Here is a 26009-nt window from a genome sequence, read left to right on the forward strand (position 1 = left end):
AAGCTGGTAGCACTAAGATTAATTTGTGGCATCCATCATCATGAATCAAACCATTCATATTTTGCCTTCATAAACACTTAAATAGTGGAAAAGAACAACTGCATTCATGGGATCCATCTGGTGCATTTGAACGGACACAAAATTTGGCAGCGTCAAAATCAAACCCAAAGACAAAGGCGCCCAGCAGCCGCACTGACTGTAAAGTTATCCATGCCCCCCTCGCATAAAACAGGTCAGCCACTTAAAAATGACTCTTTCAGAGGAAAATGATGGCTCTGGTATTCTTTGGTTTTGTCTCCACTCTGCCATCAAACCCCCCACTGACACCAGTTCAAGCTGACCTTTGAACTCTCTGGGAAGAAGCCAACTTATGGGAGTGAGAAGAGAAAGGATCCATGTACCAACTAACAAGGAGGTTAAAATAAGTAGATGGGTTGGGCGATCGTGAATGCAGTTGATGGATATCTTGTCAAATGAACACGGACTCTTTGGCATAAAGCATGTGCGGAGAGCAATGGTTAAATGGATCATGGGTTAATCAGGGAGAATGGGTGGACAGACTCTCATGCATTGAGTCACTAAGGCTCATCCACTCTAAAAGATATTTACCCTGGCAAGGGCACGCTGAGACAGCGCTGTCCATGGCGCTGTACTGGAGCCGCTTAAGGAGATCTGTGCTCAGCTCAGCTCTTCTGATCTAACGGATCCAGACTGCCGCTAATGAACAACGTGTGCCAGACGGTGTAATTAAAATATAATTAAACACCAGAGAGATGAGACTAGCGGTATCAGAATTTCTCAAAAGGCAATGCGGGGTAGTTTGCATTAGCAAAAAATGCTTAGCGTGTAGTTTCAATAGTCTTTCTTGCGAAAATATGTGAATTTATCAAGGACACTGAAATATATGAATTAAGTTTAAACTATCCAGAAATAGTTCTTTACAAAAAAATCACTAAAGTGGTCCCAGGGTACAGTGATAATATCAGATGGCAAAACCAAGCTTGATATAAACACTACATGACCAAATGTATGTGGGTACCCCATTCTAATTAACAGGTTTGGCTATTCCAGTAAATCCATTGAAAACAAATCTTAATGCTATGCCATACAATGACATTCAAGAGAATTGTGTGTAACTAACTTTGTGGAAACCGTTTGGGGAGGGACATTTTCTGTTCCAGCAAGACAATGTCCTGTGCACAAAGAGAAGTCAATAAAGAAATGGTTTACTGAGTCTAGAGTGGAAGAACTTGAATGGACAGCACAGACCTTAACCCATTGTACACCTGCGTGTCCATATACTTTTGGCCATGTAGTGTTCCACTGAATGATTAACTTATTCATATACCACAGTATTTACACAGTACTCAAAGTCAAACTTAAAAATGCCATTATATGTCTTTTTTTTTTTTAACTAATACAATTAATACATGAATGATGCTAAAATATTAAATGCCATGGATCAATATTTACTAGGTAATCATTTTATTTTATAGAAAGGGGTCAAAATGTAAATTGTCACCTGCACCTTTCTAAAGAATTTGTTTTTTTTTTTTTTTTTTTTTTTTTTATGTAGTTTTGCACCAAAATCATTTAGGACAATCAGAATAATTTATTTATTTATTTTTTTTTTACTTTTTTTTACACTGAGATAGGTAAGTCTTTCACAAAATTAAGTTGACTACAGCATCTCTTGTTGCATTATATGCCAGTGGTTAACAAATAATGATGCAACACGGTAAACGCTTTCAGGGATTTTATTGTGCTAATATCATGTTAACGTACACTTACTGAGCACTTTATTAGGAACACCTGTACACTCACTTATCCATGCAATTATCTAATCAGCCAATCATGTGGCAGCAGTGCAATGCATAAAATCATGCACATAAGTGTCAGGAGTTTCAGTTAATGTTCACATCAACCATCAGAATGTGGAAAAAATGTGATCTCAGTTATTCTGACTGTTGCATGATTGTTGGTGCCAGACAGGCTGGTTTGAGTATTTCTGAAACTTCTGATCTCCTGGGATTTTAATGCACAACAGTTTCTAGAGTTTACTCAGAATGGTGCCGGAAACGCCTTGTTGATGAGAGAGGTCAACAGGGAATGGCCAGACTGAAAGAAAGGCTACGGTAACTCAGATAACCACTCTGTAGAATTGTAGTGAGCAGAATAGCATCTCAGAATGCACAACACATGAACCTTGAGGCAGATGGGCTACAACAGCAGAAGACCACGTCAGGCACTTTATTAGGACCATAGTGTTCCTATAAAGTGCTCAGTGAGTGTATAATGTTTTTGTCTTGGCATGGGTGCTAACAGTTTGGTTGGAAGGGGGCAATCTCTCACCCTTCCCACCAGTTCTGTCCTTCAGGCCGATTTCTGCCCCCAGTGCATCCATCACAACATGACAACTGAAGAGCTGCGAGCTGTCAGGGGAGCTTCCGTATGGGAGCACCGAATGATGATGGGCAGGAAGAGGTCAAGGAAAACAACACACACATGAGCAAGCAATTGCACACATACAGACAGAGCGAGAGAGAGAGAGAGAGAAAGAGAGAGACGCAGGCACTCTTAAGTGATTGAACTCGACAAGTGAAGCGTGCTTTGTTGAAAACTTCAGGTCTCAGGCAATTCAAAAGATCTGGATTTAATCCTCCGAATCATATTACTGGCATCCAAATGATTTAAAATGTAAACAGTATTCTGCCATTACCACAGAGTGACCCAACCTTCACTCATTCCCCTGAAAGATGAGCCGCTCATTGTCTCACATTAATTTAGACTTTTTTTTTTTTAAATTACCTGACAAAACATGCAATGGTACTATTTGATTACCATATTACAGTATATAGAGAAAATGACAGAATTTTTATTTTTGGGTGAACTAACCCTATGGAGCTACAAGTTACTTCAAGGAACACCACAGTACTGTCCAAAAATAGATTTTGGTATTTTTTTATGGTAATACCATAAAACCAAGTTGGGGTGTATTGGTAGTGTGACCTATTTGCTAAGGGCTGAAAACTAACTTGTGCTGGATGAATTTTTTTGACATATCATTGTGCTGTCAATTGCCGGCAATATAAAAAAATCTGGATTTATCCATTCAAATCATATTATTTAAATTATTTCAAATGAATACTGCATGCTGCCATGATCACAGGGTGTAGAGGATGGACCAAACCTTCGCTTGTTCTCTCTAAAAGGACGATCCGCCCATTGTCTTTCAGAGACAAGTTTGCTGGCTTTGCATTTCATGGACACACAAAATATGCAAATGACATATTTGTTTGATATCAAAGGGCACCTCTCTGCATCTCCTCTCTCTTTCTCTCCATTTCTCTTTCCTGGAACAGCTGACAGTCCATTCACTGGCCGTTGCAGGGGCTCATAGGGGAGAACTGAGGAGGATTGTGACAGGAATCAACATATGTGCTTGCCATCAAAAGCAAAAAAGGGAAGCAATGAATATTCATAGGTAGAAGCGTTTTGGCAGGCACTGGCTATTGTTTAACAGAGAAAAGAGCAAAAACGATGCACAGCTGAGGAAGATGAGTCTCATACACCTGACCATAATTATAACAGAAATGAGATACACACGCAAGCTTTTTCTAATTAGGCACATGTACTGCCCTACAAAGGCAAAACACAGTAACAATGGTTTTAATGTTGAAATGATTTTGCAGTTGTATGCATATCTTTTAAATCTGAGCGCATAGTTGAACCAAACCCATCTTTCACAGGACAAATTATAGTCTTAGAGACCAGATTTTCGGTCATAACTCAAAAGGTGACAAAAACTGGATGATGGGCAAAATAACACTAAAGAGCAAAGTTTATACACAAGAAAAATCTGTACCTCAACAATAACACATGAGAAGACCAATCATTAGCTCTGCTAAAGTATGCCAGTTTGCTCAATATATTCGATTAGAACAACAATTTGCTTTTGTACAGTAAAGTCGATACATACACTGTTCTCTTAAGTGTTTATCTCGGGTTTCATTCATAAACAATGTCTTGACAAGCATAGTTTTTCTTCCAGTTACACAAACTGCTTATTACACAAACTGCTTATTCAAAGATCAGTGTTTCATATTATCACACTTTCCCATCATTCTCTAGTTTTATAGCCACTTTCCAAAACTGTTTTCTCTCTAATTACTTAAATACAGCTTATTAGTCCATTTTACATCCAGTATTTTGATATATAGGCTACCATGGTACTGTTTGATTCCCGTATTCAAATGCCATGGTACTTAAATGGTACTTTAAGGTACTTCAAAGAATACCATGGTATTATCATGATGGTAGTGTCATGTTGTTTTATCCATTTTATATTTTTGCAGTAATACCATTGGTATGTATATTTAATCAGGGTATCAGAAGTTTGGCTTGGTTTGCAGAGCCTTAGAGGGATAATTCAGCCAAAAATGAAAATTCTGTCATCATTTACTCAACTCATATTAAACCCGTATGACTTTCTTCCATGGAACACAAAATGAGATGTAAGGCAGATTTGTATGGGAAAAATAGCAATGAAAGTGAATGGTGACTGAGACTTACATACTACATATCTGCCTAAAATATCTCCTTTTGCGTTCCACAAACGAAAAAAAGTCATATCGGTTTGGAATAATATAAGGGTTAGTAATAATTTTCATTTTTGGGTGAACAGTCCCTTTAAGACTGGTTAGAAGGATTTTTCTACATGTTGATGTGCTGTTTCACTACAAACACTGAGAGTGGGCTGTCATTCTCCCACTGCAGCCTAGCACCTCAGCGGGCATTTACACATTTCCAGATCGTCAGACGCCCACTACCAAGCAGAGATTTCCTTTCTGTCCTCACCTCCTACACAACACAGCAGATGAGCAGTGAGAAAACAACAAACTCTTATAAAGAAGAAAATGGTGCAAAATCATCTGGCCTCATCTCCACTCAATTCACAGACCAAACGGCGGCTGTTTTGTGGCCTTTTCTCACTCCTCTATGCTTGAACCTGCCCGTCTAGGCTGCAGCTGTCAAAATTTTGACATCTTAATAAATCTCGGCCATGACCCCCGTCTCTCGGGATGGGGAGGTGGATAAAGCCAAGGGTCACCCCTGACCCTGTCTAGTGTTCCTCCAGTCTCGCCCCCATCCCCTATCCCGACATCCTAACAATTGGGGAAAGGGTCCCATTGATGCGTTCTGGGGTATGAGGCTTGTATCCCTTATCCTCAATGGGCTTTTTCTCAAGATCCTTGGGACGCCACATTGAGAAAGTTCTCACCCTCTCCTATACCCTCACATTGAAGGTGAACCTCGACGACCCTCCCCTGGCCTTAGCTGCACACATGGACTTATTAAACAGACAGTGACTCTCATCTCCATGCTGGGAGAGAAATCCACCTTTTGACCCCCTTGTATGAGGAAACAACTGCCTTTTGCTTAGCTGAAGACAGAATTTGATGGCTTAATCAGCCATTGACGACAGGTCTATGGATAAAGGGATGTTGCGGGTTCAATACAAGTTAAGCTCAATCGACAGCATTTGTGGCATAATGTTGATTACCACAGAAAATAATTTAGACTCCTTCCTCATTTCTTAAAATAAAAAATAAAAAATCGTGGCAACAGTAAGGCACTTACAATTTGCCTTCCTGTTTCTAATACATTTTTTTGAGCCAATCTGTAATGTTAATAAATTTTGACGCCTCGACAAGGTTACAAACAACTTCCATGTTTGTTAGTATTTCCACATTATTTTCATTTTGAAAAGACAAACATCTGGACATATTTGCCCAAGTGATCAGCACCTTTGCACCGGACAGCTCCCATAACAAAGCACTTAAGTTCTACTTTATAATGAGCAATCTACGTGCTGGTTTGGGAAACAGGTGTTACTATATCGTAAAATAACGAACAACGTCAGTTAAGATGATCGTAAAGGCTTAAGTTGCAATGTTATCAGGAAACCCAGCATTGGCTATTTCCCCAAAGATTGAATCTTTAAAATCTGACAACTCTACTTTGGCTTACGTTCTGGGATTCGTGGAGCTGCTGCAATGTTGCAAAATATTTCTTTTGATTAGTAGTCTATGTAAAATAAGAGGTCTGGTGAAAAACACGAGTGAATCAGATGTGCTATTTAACAGCTCTCCTATAGAGTTGGAGAATGTTACATTCAAATGGCGTCTAAAGAGTTGACAAGCACAGAAGAGAAACTTCTTGTTCAAGAACGATTTCTGAGGTTGTAGCTACTGAATTATGGCACATGACAATTCACCTGTTATCCCAATGTCCTTGCATCCTGAGATGGTATGAGATAATATCCAGTGTTCTCATAGACAACAATATTCCTGCAAATTGTTCCCAGATTACGAACAGGGAAGAAATAGTGAGAACTTGTCATATACTCGAAAATTGGCCCCAGGGCCCTTGCTAGTCATAATCCACCCCTGAATGCCGGTAAACCTTGTCAGCGATTTTTTTTACTTTTTTTATAAAGGAAACATGAGTCAAAATTATTTTCTGTGGTAATCAACATTATGCTACAAATGCAATTGATTAAGCTTAACTTGTATTGAACCAATAACTTCCCTTTAAGAAAGGAGGAGAAAAAGATGATGGTGGGATGGTACCAGAAGCGAGAGGTGGAATGCACAGGAAATTCTTTAAACCGACATAATCTTTTCTTTGAAGGCAGGCCCCAAATACTTCGTGGGATTTATTTTTATTGGTCACTTTTCATATTTAGCAATATCAAATATCAACCGTTTGCAAACTTTTCAATTTTAACAACATGTACGTGCCCAGAAATCTTGAAATATAATATCAGCTTTTGGGACTTCGTAGGGTTTTTTAATTGATGTGGAGAATTGGGAAATTAAATCTGTAAAGTTTGGTGACTGCAATTGCCAAAGCAGAATTGATATTTCAGATATATTAAAAAACGCCCTCTTCCAAATATCTCAAAGTAATGAAATCATCATCGCAAGCCCTAAAGTGATTTAGGTAGAATGTTCAACGAAACGTCTATGTGTGGAAACGGCACTTCTGTACTCAGTAAATTCCAACCTCTTTTCTTTATTTCATCATAGCTGAACAGCAAAAGAGAAGCAGAGGGAGAGACACAGAAAGCAAAGGAGTGAGTGGGGAACCCTGTCGCTGCCAGCTAGCTCCGCTAATAAAAGAGTGGCCTAGAAAAAATGTCCCGATCCCAGAGAATGGCCTTTCCTAGTGTACCCCACCCACACAAGCACATCAACTGTTTGACCGCCCGCAGTGAAAAACACCCACCCCCTCGGCCCACAGGAGCACTAAATTACAGCCCTTATTTGTCATGTAATTAGCCCGCTGAGATAGCGCTCATAAATAAAAGGCCAGTGGACTTGCCAGTCGGCCATTTATCACCCTGCTCAAGTGATGACCCTCTCCTGGACCAGATACTTTTTTTCAAGAAAGAAAGAAGGGGCTCTTCCTTTTTGCCTGCACTGACCTCAGCATTACCCCAAACACTATATCACCGCTTTAGTGCCGTATGGCTTGACTATGGACACTGTGAATCAAAAGCCAGCACACAGAGAGAAATGGCCCTCTGGTGACAGAAGAAATCTATCTGATACTCTCCTTTTCTTCTTTTATCACTCTATCTCTTTCAGGCTTGCACCAATTACGTCTTTTCCCTTTAATGTGAACTGAAAACCATCACACATGCTCTTGAGAGATGGTGAGAAAGCAAAAGGCTGCAAGAGACTTTTTGCCTATGATCTAATTTAGGGGATTCTGCACATAAACCACATGGCTGTTTCTCCAACAAAATAATTAGCGCTAAGGTTTTTTATGAGCAAATCTGTGGTAAGGTGTTTTGATATCAAACAAAGCAATTCATAATCATAAGCAGACCTTTTGAATAGCAGCACTTGCTTAATCCACTGTGATCCACTGAGTGGCCAGCTGTCTACATCTGAGTAAACTTTCACATACTTGCAGGGACAAGTGCATCCAGGCTAGCTTCAGTTACAATGATCTCATTGTTCTCTCACCTTGCAACCTTAAATTATAGAATATACTGCTGCTGGGTGATCTTTTCATTTTCTGTGCAGGAGGTGCATCAATCTCTAATCACAACAGACGCATTTCTTTAAACTCAGGCCGCAAGCAACTTAAGATTGTGCTGGAAAAAACTTGAGCGAGTAACTTATCCAAGCTCTTACCTTGGCAAGATCCACCATGTTCCTCATAGCCAGGGTTACACAAACAGTTTCCAATAGGCACCAGCCATTCTCCATCTGCTCCACAATACATTTTCGGGACCTCCCGTTCTTCTGAATTGTCCACGCAAGATCCACGTACCTCCACTAGAGATGAGGTGTCTGCCCCTGTGGTGGTGTCTGGAAACTGGGCCAGGTTGCGTACGGTGAGGGGGCATTTCTTATAGAAGATCCGTACGGACACAAGAGCAATGCAGGCCCCGACATCCTGGAAGGCCAGATAGAAGCCTTTCCGTGTCAAAATTCCCACATCCCGCACTTCCGTGTTCAGCTTCATAATGCGATCTCCTATGTCCACCTGCGTGAAGCTCTCATCGGCCGCAATGGTGTCGATTTTGGTGAATTGGTTCTCTCGGATGTACCTCTCTTTGTCATTGTTGGACTCATAGTAGTAGAGGTTAAAGGTCTCCTTGCAGGTTCCCATGACTCCGGGCAGGCTGTTGCAGTCACGTAATGTGAATTTGATCTCAATGTAGATGCGCTGGGCTCCACCACGGGGGATCCAATCTGTTCGGAGCCAGTTGTTCTGGTTGGGTTCCATAACATTGCATACCTGGTACGTCCTGATCGGCGTATTCTTCTCATCCATGATGCTCACCTCTTCCCACTGAGAAAAAGAAACCGTGAGAGAGAGAGAGAGAGAGAGAGAGAAAGGTAAGCAACAAGAGAGACTTTTGTCTCTGCAGGTGCACACAATTCCAGGCCCAGTGCTGGAGATATTCCACAGACCGACAGCTGCAATAATGCAATGAGTCCACTGATTACGGTATGATGATGAGAATTTAATCACACATCTGTCAGCTTCTGTTTACTTATTATCTGCAAGTGCTGCTCCAGTGCTTAACACAAGTAAAGTTTTAAATACTTAACCTTTACACTACAGTGCAGATAAACTCTGTTGTTTGGAAACTTTATAGCCACTCAAAAATCTTGTTGGAGATACTGAAAATTGTTAGAGAAGATCATTGTTTGATTACCAGCTGAACTAGTATAATATGATTCCTTAAAGCTTAGTTAAACATCTGTGTACACATACACATATGGAGTATACTTTACAGTCTACAGTCATTTGTGAATATTTAAAGTAACTTTTAAAGCCCCTACAAGTTTCAAAACCGTTGTTTTAGACAGTTTCAGATGTACTGAAGTACTGTTTTACATAATAATACAGCATTAGTAAAACCCTTGCACATATTCTAAAAAAATGCACAGCCTAACTTCCTGGTCACCATTAAGCCCATGTTAGTCCATTGTAATAAAGTGGGGCCTAAGAGTTTGATGCTTCCTGCTGGTGAGAGTTTAAAATGAGATTTGTGGAATGAAGGAGAGTTTTGAAAAGGCCTGTCATGATCTATGACGCTTTCTTCTCGCTTTTTTAGTCTTTGTAAGACGTAAGTGTAGAAATCCCATCTGTCATGTTGATAAAGCTGTACATCTGGCCGCGATTGCATGAGGTAGGGGGATCTGCCGGGATCCTGTCAGTCAACTGGGTTGATGAGATAAAGCAACTGAGGAGGAGGACCACATTTCCTCAAACACCAAGTTCGCCATTAAACCTGAAACCAGCCAAAGTGGACACGGAGAGAGAGAGCAGGCTGATTGAACAAGTACGCCTTATTGTGCTGTGATTAAATGACTTGCTGATCAAATAAAGCCCACAATTTGCTCCAAGATCAATACAGGTATTGCAAACATAGCTACATAATTTTCTTGGCATAATAAATGCAATTTTAGCCAATTTGTTTTTTTAAAGTTGGCAACACTTTACTGTGTCCATATTACATTTATTACATGTAAATATAATTTATTAATATAAAATATGGCCAAAAAGAAAAAGTAACCTTTTTATGAGCAAATGTGCTTTTGTTGGTCCAGTCGGACATTATTCTTTCAAACTGTAATTTAAAGCTAAAGTAAATATTTTATTTTTGCCTCTCCAAAGAAAAGTTAATATAAGGCCACGATGGTGCATGCACCGAAAACATCAAATTCTCAGCACGTAAGACATCAGGACAAGTAGGCCTATATGTTTCCATTATAGGCCAACTCATTCTTTGAATAATTTGGAAATGAATTATCCTGAGTACAAGCAATAATACTCGAGTCGTTTCTCAGCCTGCATAAAACATCAAATTATAAAGAACGGCGCCATTTCATATGTAGGGATTTGTAATTATGGATGTTTGTGTAGGTCTTAATTAGTCTTTGTGTGTCCTTTCAATCCTCTAAAAACTAATGCTGTGCCTCCTAAGCTGTTTTCCATCACTTTTCTGTATGGTTTTTGGCACATTGCAAGGCATCAATAATACCCTGTACAGTCCTCTGGTTTACAATCCAGTTCCGCTGTGGACAAAAAGGTTCTTCAGTTTGTCTGTATCACTTTACAGTTAGGTAAAGTGAACGATAAACAATACTTTTACAACACTTGAAAATCTGTTTTAACATCAATTTCAACATATAGGCCTAATAATATATTTATACCATTAAAAGTTGTCTTCCCCCCCCCACCCCCCCCCACCCCCAACTTAAAATTAAATTAAAATAAATAAAATAAAAAAATAAATACATAAAAGCAACATTTTATCTACTCTGTAGACTTACCCCTCCTTCCGTGGGACTTGCAACCCATTTCAGTTCGCCTTGTACAGTTCTCGAGTCCAGCAGCGTCACTGCAGAGAGACAAGATGTCATGAATCACTGATGATGGATGATCAACGTCTAGCATCCATTATGACTAGATCAAAGTAACTCATAAGTCACAACTTGTTTCTGTTGCTACACTATTTGTTCCGAACTGTATAAGTTTTTTTTTTTTTTTTTTTTTTTACACTTTACCACGTATTTCCATGAAGTAAACTGATTTAGGATTATGTTGTGTATTCGTCTGCTGTTTTACAAATGGGTTGTGAATAGTTAATTAATTCAGACGCATATTTGGCCTAAGTATAATGTATATTTTATAGGGTTGCTTGATAATGTAATGTTTTAATCAGTAAGCCGAGTTCTGCAGGCACAATTAATTCCTCTGACATAGGAAATATAAGCAGCGGTAATGAATGTCCAGCGCTATAATAAAGGAATGTGTAGAAGGCGTGTGTTTACAATACACAATAGCCTATCTTTTTATTACTTTCTATTTTTTTAATTATTATTATTTCTAAGCGTTTCAGAATTTATGATTCACTAGTAGTTTCGATAAGCAGTTAAATTTGGCTTCGTTGTGATTGCAGATGACTGTGCTAATTCTAATAGCTCTCTTAAATTTCGAGTGGTTTTTGTTTTTAAATATATGCTAATGCCCAAACAAATCTAGCTATAATATACTAGAATCCGGTAATTAAAAGCGTGCAGCCAGTGTTATGTGACAGTTCCAGGAGTTTAAGCGAGACCGTTAAATTAGTCTGAAATGCATGTATCATTTGTCTTTTGCGCGTATCTGTTGATTACGCTGAACAAATGCTGTGAATTTAGGTTCAACACTCCACAAAAATCAAACACTGTCGCGAAAACATAAGTGTCCGTCAATCCGTTAGCAATACGCTGAATGTTCCATAGTCATGCCTGTACATTATATATATATATATTAAATAATAAATTAAAATAAAATAAAAAATAAAGAAGTTGAACCAGTGCGTGTTTAGTGCAGTCTAGAGTCCGAGTTTGACTGAACTTCGTTTGATGAAAACAACGGCTCAGTCTTCGACTAGGGCTGCGGATCTGAGAACGACAGACAGTTGGAGATGCCCAAAGGAACTTTAAGTAAAATTGTTATAATTCCTTTTTCGTCATCGCGATAAAGTCCCGAAAAAAAGCAGATGGCATTAAGAAATAGTGGTCACTCTACACTGTTCCAAGTCATAGCCCCAACGAAAAAACAAAAACTCTTGCAGAATATTTTGCTCATTCGGTTTGGCAATACCTTACCTTCATTAGGAGGGTAGACCCGTGCGGATAATGCGAAAGTCGGTATCCAAATTGTTAGCGCAAAAGTCGCAGTGAATACAAGCGCAGCCATTGGTGTTATTTCGGTGTGCGTCTCCTTCGCTCCGCGAACGGACCGAAGTTGCGTCTATCCCAGTGGAATAAGCGTTTGAGAGTGATGCATAGAGCGCTCTGAACACCGCCAAGGGGCGGATCTTTTTTTGCCTGACGCGCCTGTCACAGAGAGACACCAAAAGTCAACAGACTGTCCGCTCGGGTAAATAGCCAGCCCATTTGTCGGGTAGCCTATATGGTAACTTAAGAATGTATAAGTATAAAAAAAAGTATTATTTTTTTCCAAGCCTTTGCGTTTTACATAAACTTATACGCGTGTAAGATAAAAAGAAGATAGGGGCTATTTTAATGCAAATTCTGTTTTAAATAGCCTACAGAACATGGTTAATAATATATGGGAAATACCCTGATCATAATTATTATTGCCGTATACGTCACACATAAAACTGCATTGGTCTTAAAAGTCCTGAAGTGAAGCTGGACGGTCTCAATAGTGGGAAGAGCAAGTGCGCCTTCTAGTGTTTGCAATACCCACAACACTCAACAAAAAGTGAAACGTTTTCAGTCTGTCAATCTGTAAATATTTGTATCAGTTGACATTTTACTTTTGGAAAACAAAATTAATAACTAAATTATTGCATGCTCAAGGCTGCGTTAAACGCCATGCAATGAGGAAAATGCTTAAAATGTAAATCGACTTTTGTTGCATCCTGATGTAAATTTTAGTGTTTGAGTTCTACAGTTTTTCTAAGTATAGATTTTTTTTTTTTTTTTTTTTTTTTTAAGAGGAGAGATAATTTAAATTTTTAACGGGAATAAAAAGGCATATTTTCATTCACGTCAAAAATCAAATATGGCGTTACTCTGAATAAGGTCCATTGCTGCAAAGCAAGACCAAAAGTTATCTTTGTAAATGTTTGTCCCTTTTATGCCTCCATCCTTTATCCACTGGACGCCTACACTTTACGACCCCTCCGGCCCCTGTCAATCAAGCGTTTACATGACGCCCACAATCAGAGTTTAGCATTAAACGCGTCTTTTTCACTGTAGAATTCCATCAATAGCGGCAGATGCTCGTAGATCGTTTTGGATTCACGCTCTGCGCTTTGACTTACTGCATGCTGCCCACCTGATGAGCCAATTCACATCCTGTAATGGGTGGCGGGGTTGACTGTGTGCTGACAACTTTGACAACAGTGTGTTTGCATATGGATGGCCTTCAAGGGAGAGTCTGAGTTATTGGGTGCCGCCCTCGAAGCTGACGGAGCTGAAAGAGCCAAGCCAATATTTATACTGTTAACATTAACAGTTGTAGCACTTCATTGTTTTGTCAGTAGAAGATTAACGTTCGTGCCTGGGATAAAGAGTGATAGTAGGGCAGTGTTTTTGTTCTGAAACGGCAATAATCTCTCTATCTATCTATCTTTCTATCTATCTATCTATCTATCTATCTATCTATCTGTCTGTCTGTCTGTCTGTCTGTCTGTCTGTCTGTCTGTCTGTCTGTCATTTGTAAGATGCTTTTGATAAAAATGTATGCTAAATGACTAAATGTAAATGTAAGTCTACCCATCCATCCATCCATCCATCTATCCATTCATCAGCATTATGTACTGTATACAGTATAACTTATGTATACATTGTCCGATCCTTTTTAACTGCTAGATAACCGGAAATAGACCTGCCAGTTCATGTATACAATGTAAATGTCTCAGTTTTACACATACACACACTGAGCACTTTCTTAGGAACACCATGTTCCTAGTAAAGTGCTCAACATGGTCTTTTGCTGTTGTAGCCCATCTGCCTCAAGGTTCGATGTGTTGTGCATTCTGAGACGCTATTCTGCTCACTACAATTGTACAGAGTGGTTATCAGAATCAGAATTAGAATGAGCTTTATTGCCAAGTATGCTTGCACATACAAGGAATTTGTCTTGGTGACAGAAGCTTCCAGTGCATGAACAATACAACAAGACAGAGATAATAATAAAAATAAATAAATAAATTAATTAAAAAAAAAAATAGAATAAAAATAAAAAGTGAATAGAAAATATAAGGATATCTAGAATTACACAATGAGACAATATATATATATATATATATATATATATATATATATATATATATATATATATATAGACTTGTGTACAAATGCAAATCTGTTATATACAGATGCGAGGGAATGTGTATTGCACACAATTTGCAGTTTTAACTGTTCATGAGATGGATAGCCTGAGGGGAAAAACTGTTCATGTGCCTGACGGTTTTGGTGCTCAGTGCTCTGTAGTGCCTGCCAGAAGGCAACAGGTCAAAAAGGTAGTGGGCTGAGTGAGTGGGGTCCAGAGTGATTTTTCCAGGCCTTTTCCTCACTCTGAAAGTGTACAGTCCTTGAAGGGAGGGCAGTGGGCAACCAATAATATGCTCAGCAGTCCGAACTGTCCTTTGTATTCTTCTGATGTCCGATTTTGTAGCTGAACCAAACCAGACAGTTATCTGAGTTACAGTAGCCTTTAGTCAACTCAAACCAGTCTGGCCATTCTCTGTTGTCCTCTCTCATCAACAAGGCGTTTCCGTCTGCAGAACTGCCGCTCACTGGATGTTTTCTTTTTTTTTCCATTTTATTTTGTTTTTTTTGGTATCATTCTGAGTTAGACTGTTGTGCATGAAAATCCCAGGAGATCAGCAGTTACAGAAATACTCAAACAAGCCCGTCTGGCACCAACAATCATGCCATGGTCGAAATCACTGAGATCACATTTTTCCCCCATTCTGATGTTTGATGTGAACATTAACTGAAGTTCCTGTCCCGTATCTACATGATTTAATGCACTGCACTGTTGCAGCACGATTGGCTGATTAGATAATCACATGAATAAGTAGGTGTACAGGTGTTCCTAATAAAGTGTTCAGTGAGTGTCTAAAGGCAGTGTAATATGTGCATATAGTTAAAAAAAAAAAAAATATTACATGATAATGATGTTTTTTTTTTCTAAACCATAGCTGAATTTAAAATTAATATTTATTCATTTAGAAGATGCTTTTATCCAAACACAAGCAATATATCATAAAGGATCCTTCAATATTAGCAATGGTGCAATGGCAAGATTCAACAGTAACCCAGAATACAAACAAAGCAAGAGCATCAAGAAAATGTAACAACAGTAGAAAGAAAATATAAGTTTTACTAAATGGTAAAAACATGCTTTTATTATGGTTAAGAATAAGTGCTTGAGGGAAAGGTCTTCAGCTGTTTTTGAAAGCTGTAATGGTCTCAGCTTGGGTGAAGGCTAGAAGCTCCTCATTGTAGCCTATTTACCCATTTTCTTAGTTGAGGAACTGGGCACAGTCTTTTCGTACTTTAACATTCAAGTTTCGTATGGCCACAGCTAGCATTTCCTGTTTATGTATAGGCTGGAGAAGTTACGTTTTTGTTCTTATCCATATGCGGTGGGGCCTCTTTGGGATTTCTCATTTTTAATAGCATTAGACTGAAGAGCAGGTGACGTTCAGGACTTTGTCTCTAGGGCCATAATCGAGACGCTTTGTGGCTCCGGCGTTGCTCCGGCGAAACCATCTCGCCAAGCATAATGAAGTCAGGCGGAGCATCTGGCGTTCCGAAATGAGAGCCCAACATCAGTTGTCACTCAGTTTGATGAAGAGAATGGTGTTTTATTTTCTTGATGTGCACGAAAGACTGCGCAATCATAAAGGCCCAATTAGCCAGCGAGGAGGCGGTTTGCTTTTAGCGGTCTCAGCCAATCCCTTCTGCTTATATTACTGAAGGCCTATTGATCATTTTATAGCCAGTGGGCGGGGAGTCGCCACAGGCAGCAGTGACAAGAGGGGTGTGTTTGTGCAAGGCTTTGCTCTGGGCCGCTGTGTTTGGTCATTTGTGTCACACTTTTTTGATTAATTACATTAAGATCATTTTCCATTCTTTTCCTAGATTCTCAGGTCTCCTGACTGAATTCCCTGAACAGTGCCCCCACACTCTGTTTTGTTCTCCGAGCCCCAGATGGCATCTGCCCACACATCTGTATTGTGTGATGCTAACACAAGTCTCCAGACATAGTACACCCAGAACCCCAAAGGGACACTGTGCGGTCTGTAGTTGCCAACTTCGAACAAGATAACGGTCATCTACTCTCTGTAAGCCCCACATTCTGGCCTTTCTCAGAAGCTTCCACACAATGTACACACATGTCCAATGGAACTCTTCTTTAATATGTACATCCTGAGCACATACAGTACAAACACTGAATGAGTGATGAATTAGTTAAAATGTAGTAGAGGATGTATAAAGAGGGTTGAATGCAGGCAGGCCAAATTAAAAGGACAGGCTCAGCAGTCTGGAGAAGCGTGTGGGTGTTTGTGATAGACGAACAAAGGAATCGAAGGAGAGGTTCAGCCTTTTCTTGGGGGCTACATCTCCCTTTTTTAACAAGAGCTTATAATACAGCACAGGTGGTGATTTCAGCCATAGCTGGAAGATTGAGATGTGACTGAGTCCAGTAAAATAAGAGATTGATTGGTTTTAAATCTTCAATAAAGATGTACGGTTACTACATGTTTCTATAGCCATTCAGAGGAACCAAATGTAGAGAGAAACGTCTTTGTTAGAATGTGCCTGTCTTTCAGTATATCCAAAAGACCTTGCTGAGGGTTTTGCATAAAACCCTCTTCCTCCTTCCGATAAAGATGAGAATTGAGTCATGGTCCCCATATCTCTTTTTCTTTGTCTCTATACATGATTCTTCCCTCGAGCGTGTGAATGGATTCCAGACTCTGCAAATCAAACACAAAGCTATCAGCCCTGCTCTGTCTTCTCAACCATTCATCCCTAGGTAGAAGAGAAATCAATGGATAGCATAGGAGCTTCTAATCACCAGCAGAAGAGGGTCCCTGATGTTTTCCCAACTACAGTATCAGATACTCAACAATCAATGTATTGGGCACTCGAATGGAGTTTGGGCAGTTTTTATGTAAATGTTACATACACAGCATTAAGGAAGCTACTTTAAATCTGTAGTTGTCCAAGCTATAAGCTTGTCATAATTGAAAGTAGGTAAACTACAGTCAAGCTACCCTTTTGTAAAATAGTTACGTAGCTATACTACAAGTTGTTACTGATAAGTAACCAACTACACTGAAGCTACAATTAACAATATTTTTTACAGCATACATTAATCTTTGTTAATTTCAACATATGCAACTACATTTTTAAACTAAAAATGTGTATAAGTTAACACCACTCAATGCATTATGAACTAACATAAACTAACAATGAACAGTTGTATTTTCATTAATGAACATTAACCTAGATTAGTAAATGCTGTAATACAATATTGTTAGTTGTTAGTTCTTTATACCTAATGTATTTACTAATGTTAACAAAAAGTACCTTAATATAATTATTTGAATGTATCAAATTATGTAATCTGACAACATAAACTTTAATTTACTTTAGTTTAAAAGATCAAAGCAGTATTGGGCACAAAAAACAATGGATAGCATAAATCTTCAAAACATAACTTTAAAAACGACTAGTAAAACTAAAAATCTTAATATATATACTTTAACTAAAACATATGATAATCAGTAGTAGTAAACAATTAATTTCAATCCAAAAAAAATAAAAAATACTTCTGTTTGGCAATTAGATTCATTTGAGTTACTAAAATGATTGAATTTTAGTTACTTACTGTAAGTATATAAACGATTTGTTATTTTTAACCTATTCACTGAAATGAATTGTCTGATTGAACCGAGTCGCTAAAATGAATCAGATTTCTCAACGTGGGTTGACACAGATTCGGTTGATGTGTGCTATAATATTACATAATAACAAAATATGTAGCATTTTGTCAAGCTACACTTTTTTAAAAGTAGCTGAGTGACTATCACGTTACTGAAAAATGTAGTTAACTATTCCCCAGCACTGATACACAGTCAAGCCCAGCTTCTACCACTAATTTGTCACATCTGCTTTGAAGAGCTTCTCCTACATGTCCCGATCACTCATTTCCCATTTTCTCAGAGCTTTGGAGAGTTTTCAAAACCCCATTGGCACTATCACACTTACAGAATCACCAATCCTGAAGTGTGACCACCTTTAGAATTGGTGCTTTATTTCTCCAGAATGCCATTGGTAAACATCCCACAGTGGTGTAGACTTAGCACCACACGGCCTCAAGGTTTGCAGTAGCATGGCTTCTGTTTGCTATTTGTTTTCCTCATAAGAGTTTTAAATAACAGCCTAGTGCCAGCCACAACCCCACAGCAGTAAAGCAAGCTTTAGATGTGGTGGAGTGGCTCCTAAGAAAAGACAGATAGAATGTGTAACATTAAGGTTGTCCTACAGCACGTCAAATATAAGTGGAGTCATTAGGAATGGCGAAGGCATCACAGTCGGTCCCATCACACCAGGCAGCTGTCTCGACTGGGTGAAGCAAAAATGTAGGATGAATGAGAAACGAAAGGGAAAGGGAGAGTCAGCCATGACTGTAAAACACATTACAATATTCTGAATATGATACTCCAGAAAGCTGCATAACCTCTCCCTCTGACTTATGTATACCATAGCTCAAAGAGCTGGACATCTGATCTCTCATGGAATACTGTATTCTGCCTTTTGTCATAGGACTAAGCAAACTGCCACAACCATTTAGTGGTAATCCTAACCTTGAATTAATCCATCCAGTCTCATATCTCTTTGTTTAAATATCCTGTGCCATTTGTCTGAGCCAGTTCCATGCTCAGTGGCGCTGATTGGTAAAGTTTGACGTGCAAACAGAGACTCAAACCGGCAGCAGGTGCTGGCAGAGAGGCAGGAAGATGGTGAGCCATTTTGTTGTTTCAATTGAATGAGTCTCAGTCCAACATGTGAAGTCACATTTATATGAACGTGCTCAGTTACGGTCATGCAAAGACATAAACATACACAGACATATGCACACAAAGACACCCAGACAAGCAAACAAAGACATACGGAAATGAATACAAATCTGCATCCACACTCATACATGCACACACATATACAGTATACATGCCAAGTAGCAAAGAGACATGCACGTGTACAGCACACACCCGCCAAGCAGGGAGGAAAGCAGCCAGGTAGGAAGTTTTGCCAGTGCCAAGAATGTAATAAATCATCATACGCTGGGCTTGAGGTCTTGAGACTCAAGATTGAATGGATCTTGGAGCATCAGCCACCTAGTTAGATATGTAAATATCGCAGGATGGCGTAAAGAAATCCATCCACAATGCCTTCCATCTGTTCATATTGGCATATTGATTTTTAAAGCAGGGCTTGGAACATGGAAGAGCCCTCCGCTTTTCAAATCGGTGCTTTCATTTGTCAGAAATTACAATAGTTACACTGTGAAAACCCCTTCATATATCATTCTATCTTTACATGGTTTCATATGTCCTCTTTTACTAGAACAAGCTGAACGCAGCACCTTAGCATTGCTTAAAGGCAGAAATACGGCTTAAATTTTAGCAGCTTAAACAATTGATTTCAGCATTGTAGAGAATGCGGGAGGGAGAAAGAAAATGAGGGATTTGTGCTTACAGTTTTAAACATGGTTCAGTAGCTGTGGAGGTGAGTTGCCCGTGCCTGGTCTTCTGAGATGAATGAGAAATCCATAATCTGTCTGAGTGTTTTCATTAAGAAAGAGAGAGAGATGGGACGGCAGTGTTAATTACTGACAGTAAGGCAGTGCTAAGCTGCCACAGACATGTGCGATCAGAGCAGTTTTTAATTACAGCTGTCGTGAAGTGAGCCACGTTTACAGTAATAACATGATTATGATATAAATATTGCAGTGCGAGTGGAGGCACCATCTCACACTTGGTAATTTTTTATGCAATGACTGCAGTAATTAGTGTGGTAATCGTGTTGGCATGCTTGCTGATAAACAAACAAATTATTTTGGTATTACTGTGAGCTTCAGAGAGGCCTTTAATATAGTTATCTTTGGTGGAATTGAGAGTGTATGTGTGTTTATTTTGCAGAGAATACATCAAAGTATGGGTGAGTTTATATTGTTCAGAGGACAAAGAGAGTGGAAAGTAATTTTTCTGGGATGAAAGTGATATATATGGGTATGTGCTCATGTTTTACTTTAAAGCAAAGTAGTGAGGTGGTGTGTGTGTGCGCGTTTAAGTGTGTGACAACAAGAACGAGTGAGAGGGACTGGTGAAAATAGACTTGCTGGTAGTCTTGGTTATGTCTGACTGTCAGCAGGACGCCCAGCAGCACCGTGAGGTCACCCCTCGACTCCGCCGGCTCCACCACTCTATTTGGTTCCCATGATGCCCGCCGATTCCCTTTTCATCACCTGACCTAGCAAGGTGAAAGACCGACTTTAAGCACACACCCGCCAAGCAGGGAGGAAAGCAGCCAGGTAGGAAGTTTTGCCAGTGCCAAGAATGTAATAAATCATCATACGCTGGGCTTGAGGTCTTGAGACTCAAGATTGAATGGATCTTGGAGCATCAGCCACCTAGTTAGATATGTAAATATCGCAGGATGGCGTAAAGAAATCCATCCACAATGCCTTCCATCTGTTCATATTGGCATATTGATTTTTAAAGCAGGGCTTGGAACATGGAAGAGCCCTCCGCTTTTCAAATCGGTGCTTTCATTTGTCAGAAATTACAATAGTTACACTGTGAAAACCCCTTCATATATCATTCTATCTTTACATGGTTTCATATGTCCTCTTTTACTAGAACAAGCTGAACGCAGCACCTTAGCATTGCTTAAAGGCAGAAATACGGCTTAAATTTTAGCAGCTTAAACAATTGATTTCAGCATTGTAGAGAATGCGGGAGGGAGAAAGAAAATGAGGGATTTGTGCTTACAGTTTTAAACATGGTTCAGTAGCTGTGGAGGTGAGTTGCCCGTGCCTGGTCTTCTGAGATGAATGAGAAATCCATAATCTGTCTGAGTGTTTTCATTAAGAAAGAGAGAGAGATGGGACGGCAGTGTTAATTACTGACAGTAAGGCAGTGCTAAGCTGCCACAGACATGTGCGATCAGAGCAGTTTTTAATTACAGCTGTCGTGAAGTGAGCCACGTTTACAGTAATAACATGATTATGATATAAATATTGCAGTGCGAGTGGAGGCACCATCTCACACTTGGTAATTTTTTATGCAATGACTGCAGTAATTAGTGTGGTAATCGTGTTGGCATGCTTGCTGATAAACAAACAAATTATTTTGGTATTACTGTGAGCTTCAGAGAGGCCTTTAATATAGTTATCTTTGGTGGAATTGAGAGTGTATGTGTGTTTATTTTGCAGAGAATACATCAAAGTATGGGTGAGTTTATATTGTTCAGAGGACAAAGAGAGTGGAAAGTAATTTTTCTGGGATGAAAGTGATATATATGGGTATGTGCTCATGTTTTACTTTAAAGCAAAGTAGTGAGGTGGTGTGTGTGTGCGCGTTTAAGTGTGTGACAACAAGAACGAGTGAGAGGGACTGGTGAAAATAGACTTGCTGGTAGTCTTGGTTATGTCTGACTGTCAGCAGGACGCCCAGCAGCACCGTGAGGTCACCCCTCGACTCCGCCGGCTCCACCACTCTATTTGGTTCCCATGATGCCCGCCGATTCCCTTTTCATCACCTGACCTAGCAAGGTGAAAGACCGACTTTAAGGCCTCTGGGAGTTTAGATAAGACCCGCCTCTAAAAAATACCTCTCAACAGCCCAGAAATGCTCTTCTGTCCCGTGTGTTCCTAGCAACAAGGAAAAATCCTACGTCCAAACCTGGAAAACAGTTCTCAGCGTAAAGTAATTTTTTGTTCCATACTGAAAGTAATCCTGCACAAAGCAACCAAATTATTTGATGTTTAAAGAGTTTGTTGACCCAAGAATGAAAATTTTATGCATAAATTCTACATAGCAATTTTTGAATCTTTAAATGAGTGCAGATTTGACTGTTGCAGTCACTACAGTGGAGGGAGATGAAGATCATTGAACAAAGAATTAAATTTGGATCTATTCCTCACAAAGTGCTTTCATATGGCTTCCAAAGAGTTAGATAATAGCGCACAAATATAATGAATTATTTTGTGATTGTTTTATAGTGCTATTAGTGTATTTTATGGTCTTTTTTAGCATCAGCACATTCTGAAAACTCCTTTTGTGTCTCACTGTAAACAATATATATATATATATATATATATATATATATATATATATATATATATATATATATATATATATTATAAATTAATGATTAAACGATTAAATAATTGTTATTTATTTTAACATTTAAAAGTTTAGTCTTGGTTTAAGAGATGAATACGTCACCAGAAATCCCACAGAACAGAATAAAACTGTTATAATGCCAACTAGGTCTATGTGTCAGTTGCGTCAAACAAATAATTATAATTTTCTTTATTTATCACACATTATACATTTGCACATATACAGTGAAATTCTTCTTTTTCACATATCCCAGCTAGGCTGGGGTCAGAGTGCAGGGTCAGCCATGATACAGTGCCCCTGGAGCAGATAGGGTCAAGGGCCTTGCTCAAGGGCGTAACAGTGGCATCTTGGCGGTGCTGGGGCTTGAACCCCCGACCTTCTGATCAGTAACCCAGAGCCTTAACCGCAGAGCCACCACTGCCCAAATGTGATGGCATTTAATATTTAATTAATCTAACTGATTGTAAATATAATAAAATCAACCTATTAATTCCAGGAATTAAAAAAATAATGGATTTATTAAGGATTTGTAAACATTTGCACGGCCTTTAATTGTTCATATGTAAAATAATTGTTTTAGATGCTGTCAATACTTTGAAATTGTACGTTTCAGTGTCTATGCAAATGTAAGCAAATGTAATGTTCATGTGCTAGAACCACATTTAACGTAAGAATACATACGAATACTCATAAGATCAGGTTGGTTCCACTGAAGAAAAAAGTTATGGGGGTTTGGAATGACATAAAGGTGAGTAAATGTTGGCAGAAATACAAATTTTGGTAAGACTCGCTGAATATTAGTCCTGCTCCAGAATAATTTTGTCAAGGAAATTTCCATTACCCATCGGCGTATCTACACAGCTAACAATAAATAACACAAACCAGAGTCGAAACAACAGCGAAAACAGGCAACTCTGCTATACACTGTAAGCTTATACATAGAAAAGCTCAAAAGTTCCGGAGGAAAATAGAACAGGACTTGTGTGATTTAAAGCGTCTCCAACTCCAAAGTATGACTGATGTCTCTTGCATCGTCTTTATTCCCCACCACAGCAATTTACTGGAGGAATGCAGTTCCTTCTGCTTGGACTTTAAATTCCACTGTTTCTTATGTGCTCTTTCCCTTCGGCTCTGTCTTAAAGTTCGGTTTCCATTTAATTGCTATAGTGGCTATCCTTCTCAGCGTGCCTTTTCCGAAACATGACTCTTTCTACAGTCCATTTGTTTCCCTCCACCTTTCCTTACCTCTACTTCGCTCCAATTAACTCCCATTTGCCAGAGTCCATTAAAATTCTTTAGTCCAATTTTGGGTGAACAGTCTACAGTGAAAGACTTTCTTTGCTTACTCCAGGCACTGGGGCATATTGCTAAGGAGTTAAAGGCTTGGCTTTATTTCATAAATTGTTGTTAACCTTTTTGTCTCCATCTATACTTTTTTATTTTTTTATATTACCATATTTTTTGGATATAATACTACAGTATTACCCTGCCATTTGGACACTACATTATAAAAAGTACCATGATATTGGTGTTTCATTGGCTATCACTGACTTTGCTCACAATTGCTGCCCAGTGGGTACACCTATATTGCTGGCACAAATTGGAAAGCATCACTTTATATTTTAAACATCATACTTGTGCACAAACATCTAATAAACATCTTAAATTTTATGAGTTGCATACATTCTAAAAAATAAATGTAGTGAAAAAGTCTTGAATGACATCTTCCAATATATGCTATCAGGCTTATCAGCATAAGTGCTAAAATAGCCTTTGCTAAAGGTGAGAAACACAATTTGCTATATATAGCAAGTAAATAGAGATTGTGGTCTGTCAAGAAAAAAAAAAAAAGAAAGAAAAAAAAAACATACACCACATTAAAATCTTTTGAACCTCAATGGTTCTTATTGTGTCTCGTGACCAAACTTCATGACGTCATGTAGCAAGAACCAAAGACGTTTGATCAACTTAAAGGAATATTCTGGGTTCAATGCAAGTTAAGCTCAATCAAAAGCATTTGTGGCATAATGTTGATTTCCACAAAAACTTTCTTTAAAAAAAGAAAAAATCGAGGATACAGTGAGGCACTTACAATGGAAGTGAATGGGGGCCATTTTGTAATGTCAACAAACTCTAAAACCCTAAAATGACTGTAAAAATGGTGATTTAAATGACTTTGCTGCTCAAATATTACACAAGTTTTAACAGAATAATTAATGCAAGTGCTTTTACAAAATTATAAGCTTCAAATTTCTGTTTAAACCCTCCAAACATTGGCTATGTTCACTTTCATTGTCCCCATTCACTTCCATTGTAAGTGCCTCACTATAACCCAGATTTTTGCTTTTTTAAAGAAAACATTATGCCACAAATTCTGTCAATTTAGCTTAACTTGTATTAAATGTGGAACATTCCTTTAAGGCCTAGCTATACTCACGGAGAAGTTCTTCTTCGTTCTTCGCTCAGAGCCAAAAAGAAGTTAAAAAAAGCTGTGCAATGGGATACTGTTTGAGAACATTTAGGCACAATTACATAAAGAGCAACTAGACTACATGTAAAACATCAACTAATACGGCATTAAAATATGTTATTATTGACTATATGCCTCATTCTATGAGTAGAATTCACACAAGATCAGAAGCTATTTTAACCACTCGATGATGATTTTAAGTAATATGTATGCTGTCGATAATGTGTTATGTGTCATAATGTGTTACATTCTGCATTCAAGGCGCTAATGTGCTAACAAGCTATACGCTGCTGTAATATTCGCTGGTTACACTCTGTTATTGTAATTAATGATGACACTGATACTATTGCAAAGATAGGTGTATAAAAGAGTGTTAATGGCCAGAATACAGACAAAAGTATGATAAGTGAGGCATATATCACTTTAGGCAGAATGGATGTACGAATGGATTTCCACTACAGACGGCACATGAATGAAGCAGCATATCAAACAACAGAGTGAATAGGCACTTAAGAGTATTTGAGTAGATTTCATACTTTTTGCAGATTTATTAAACAAAACAAAAATCACATATCTCTACAAAATGTCTCTTCACGAACGATCATAGAGATGCAGGTTAGTCTGCACCAGCTCGCTAATAACTCTACACGCCGGCACCAATGGCAGAAAGAAGCCGGTGCAAAGTTTTCTTGAAATTTCGCGCTGGAGAGCTGTTCCGAACCACTGAGATGAACTCAAAAACACCTTCATTTTGACCAGAATTTGATCGAAATGACGTCACAGCTGTTCGTTCTTCTATTTCGTATGAAGTATGCCGGGGCATCTAGCTGTCTTATTTGATTTACAGAGTTTATTAATGATTTGATTTGAGAGTGAATAGCAACTTAAATTTCATTCTGTTCATCACACAAATGTTTTGCATGGCTTCCAAAGACATTAAAATAAAATGTATGAGTCCCACCGATTATTTATTATGTTTTTTTGTTTTGTTTTATGACAAACCGGAGTCACCATTGACTTGCATTATATGGCAAATAAACTCACAGACTTAAA

At 38.7% G+C, this 26009-nt stretch overlaps 1 protein-coding gene across 2 annotated transcripts in view; it reads right to left on the minus strand.

Annotated features, from left to right (window-relative positions):
- The window catches only part of epha4a (eph receptor A4a), a 59261-nt gene extending 46925 nt beyond the window's left edge, over nt 1–12336 (minus strand). For both annotated transcript variants that reach the window (XM_051700441.1, XM_051700440.1), the window contains exons 1-3: nt 12189–12336; nt 10866–10933; nt 8208–8871 (exon numbers count right to left, since the gene is read on the minus strand). In XM_051700441.1, coding sequence (XP_051556401.1) covers nt 8208–8871; nt 10866–10933; nt 12189–12279 — 823 coding nt within the window. In that variant the 5' untranslated portion in view covers nt 12280–12336. The remainder of the gene's footprint in view (nt 1–8207; nt 8872–10865; nt 10934–12188) is intronic.
- Nucleotides 12337–26009: the final 13673 nt, after the last annotated feature.

This window comes from Myxocyprinus asiaticus, chromosome 6 (assembly GCF_019703515.2).
Source record: "Myxocyprinus asiaticus isolate MX2 ecotype Aquarium Trade chromosome 6, UBuf_Myxa_2, whole genome shotgun sequence".
NCBI lineage: Eukaryota > Metazoa > Chordata > Actinopteri > Cypriniformes > Catostomidae > Myxocyprinus > Myxocyprinus asiaticus.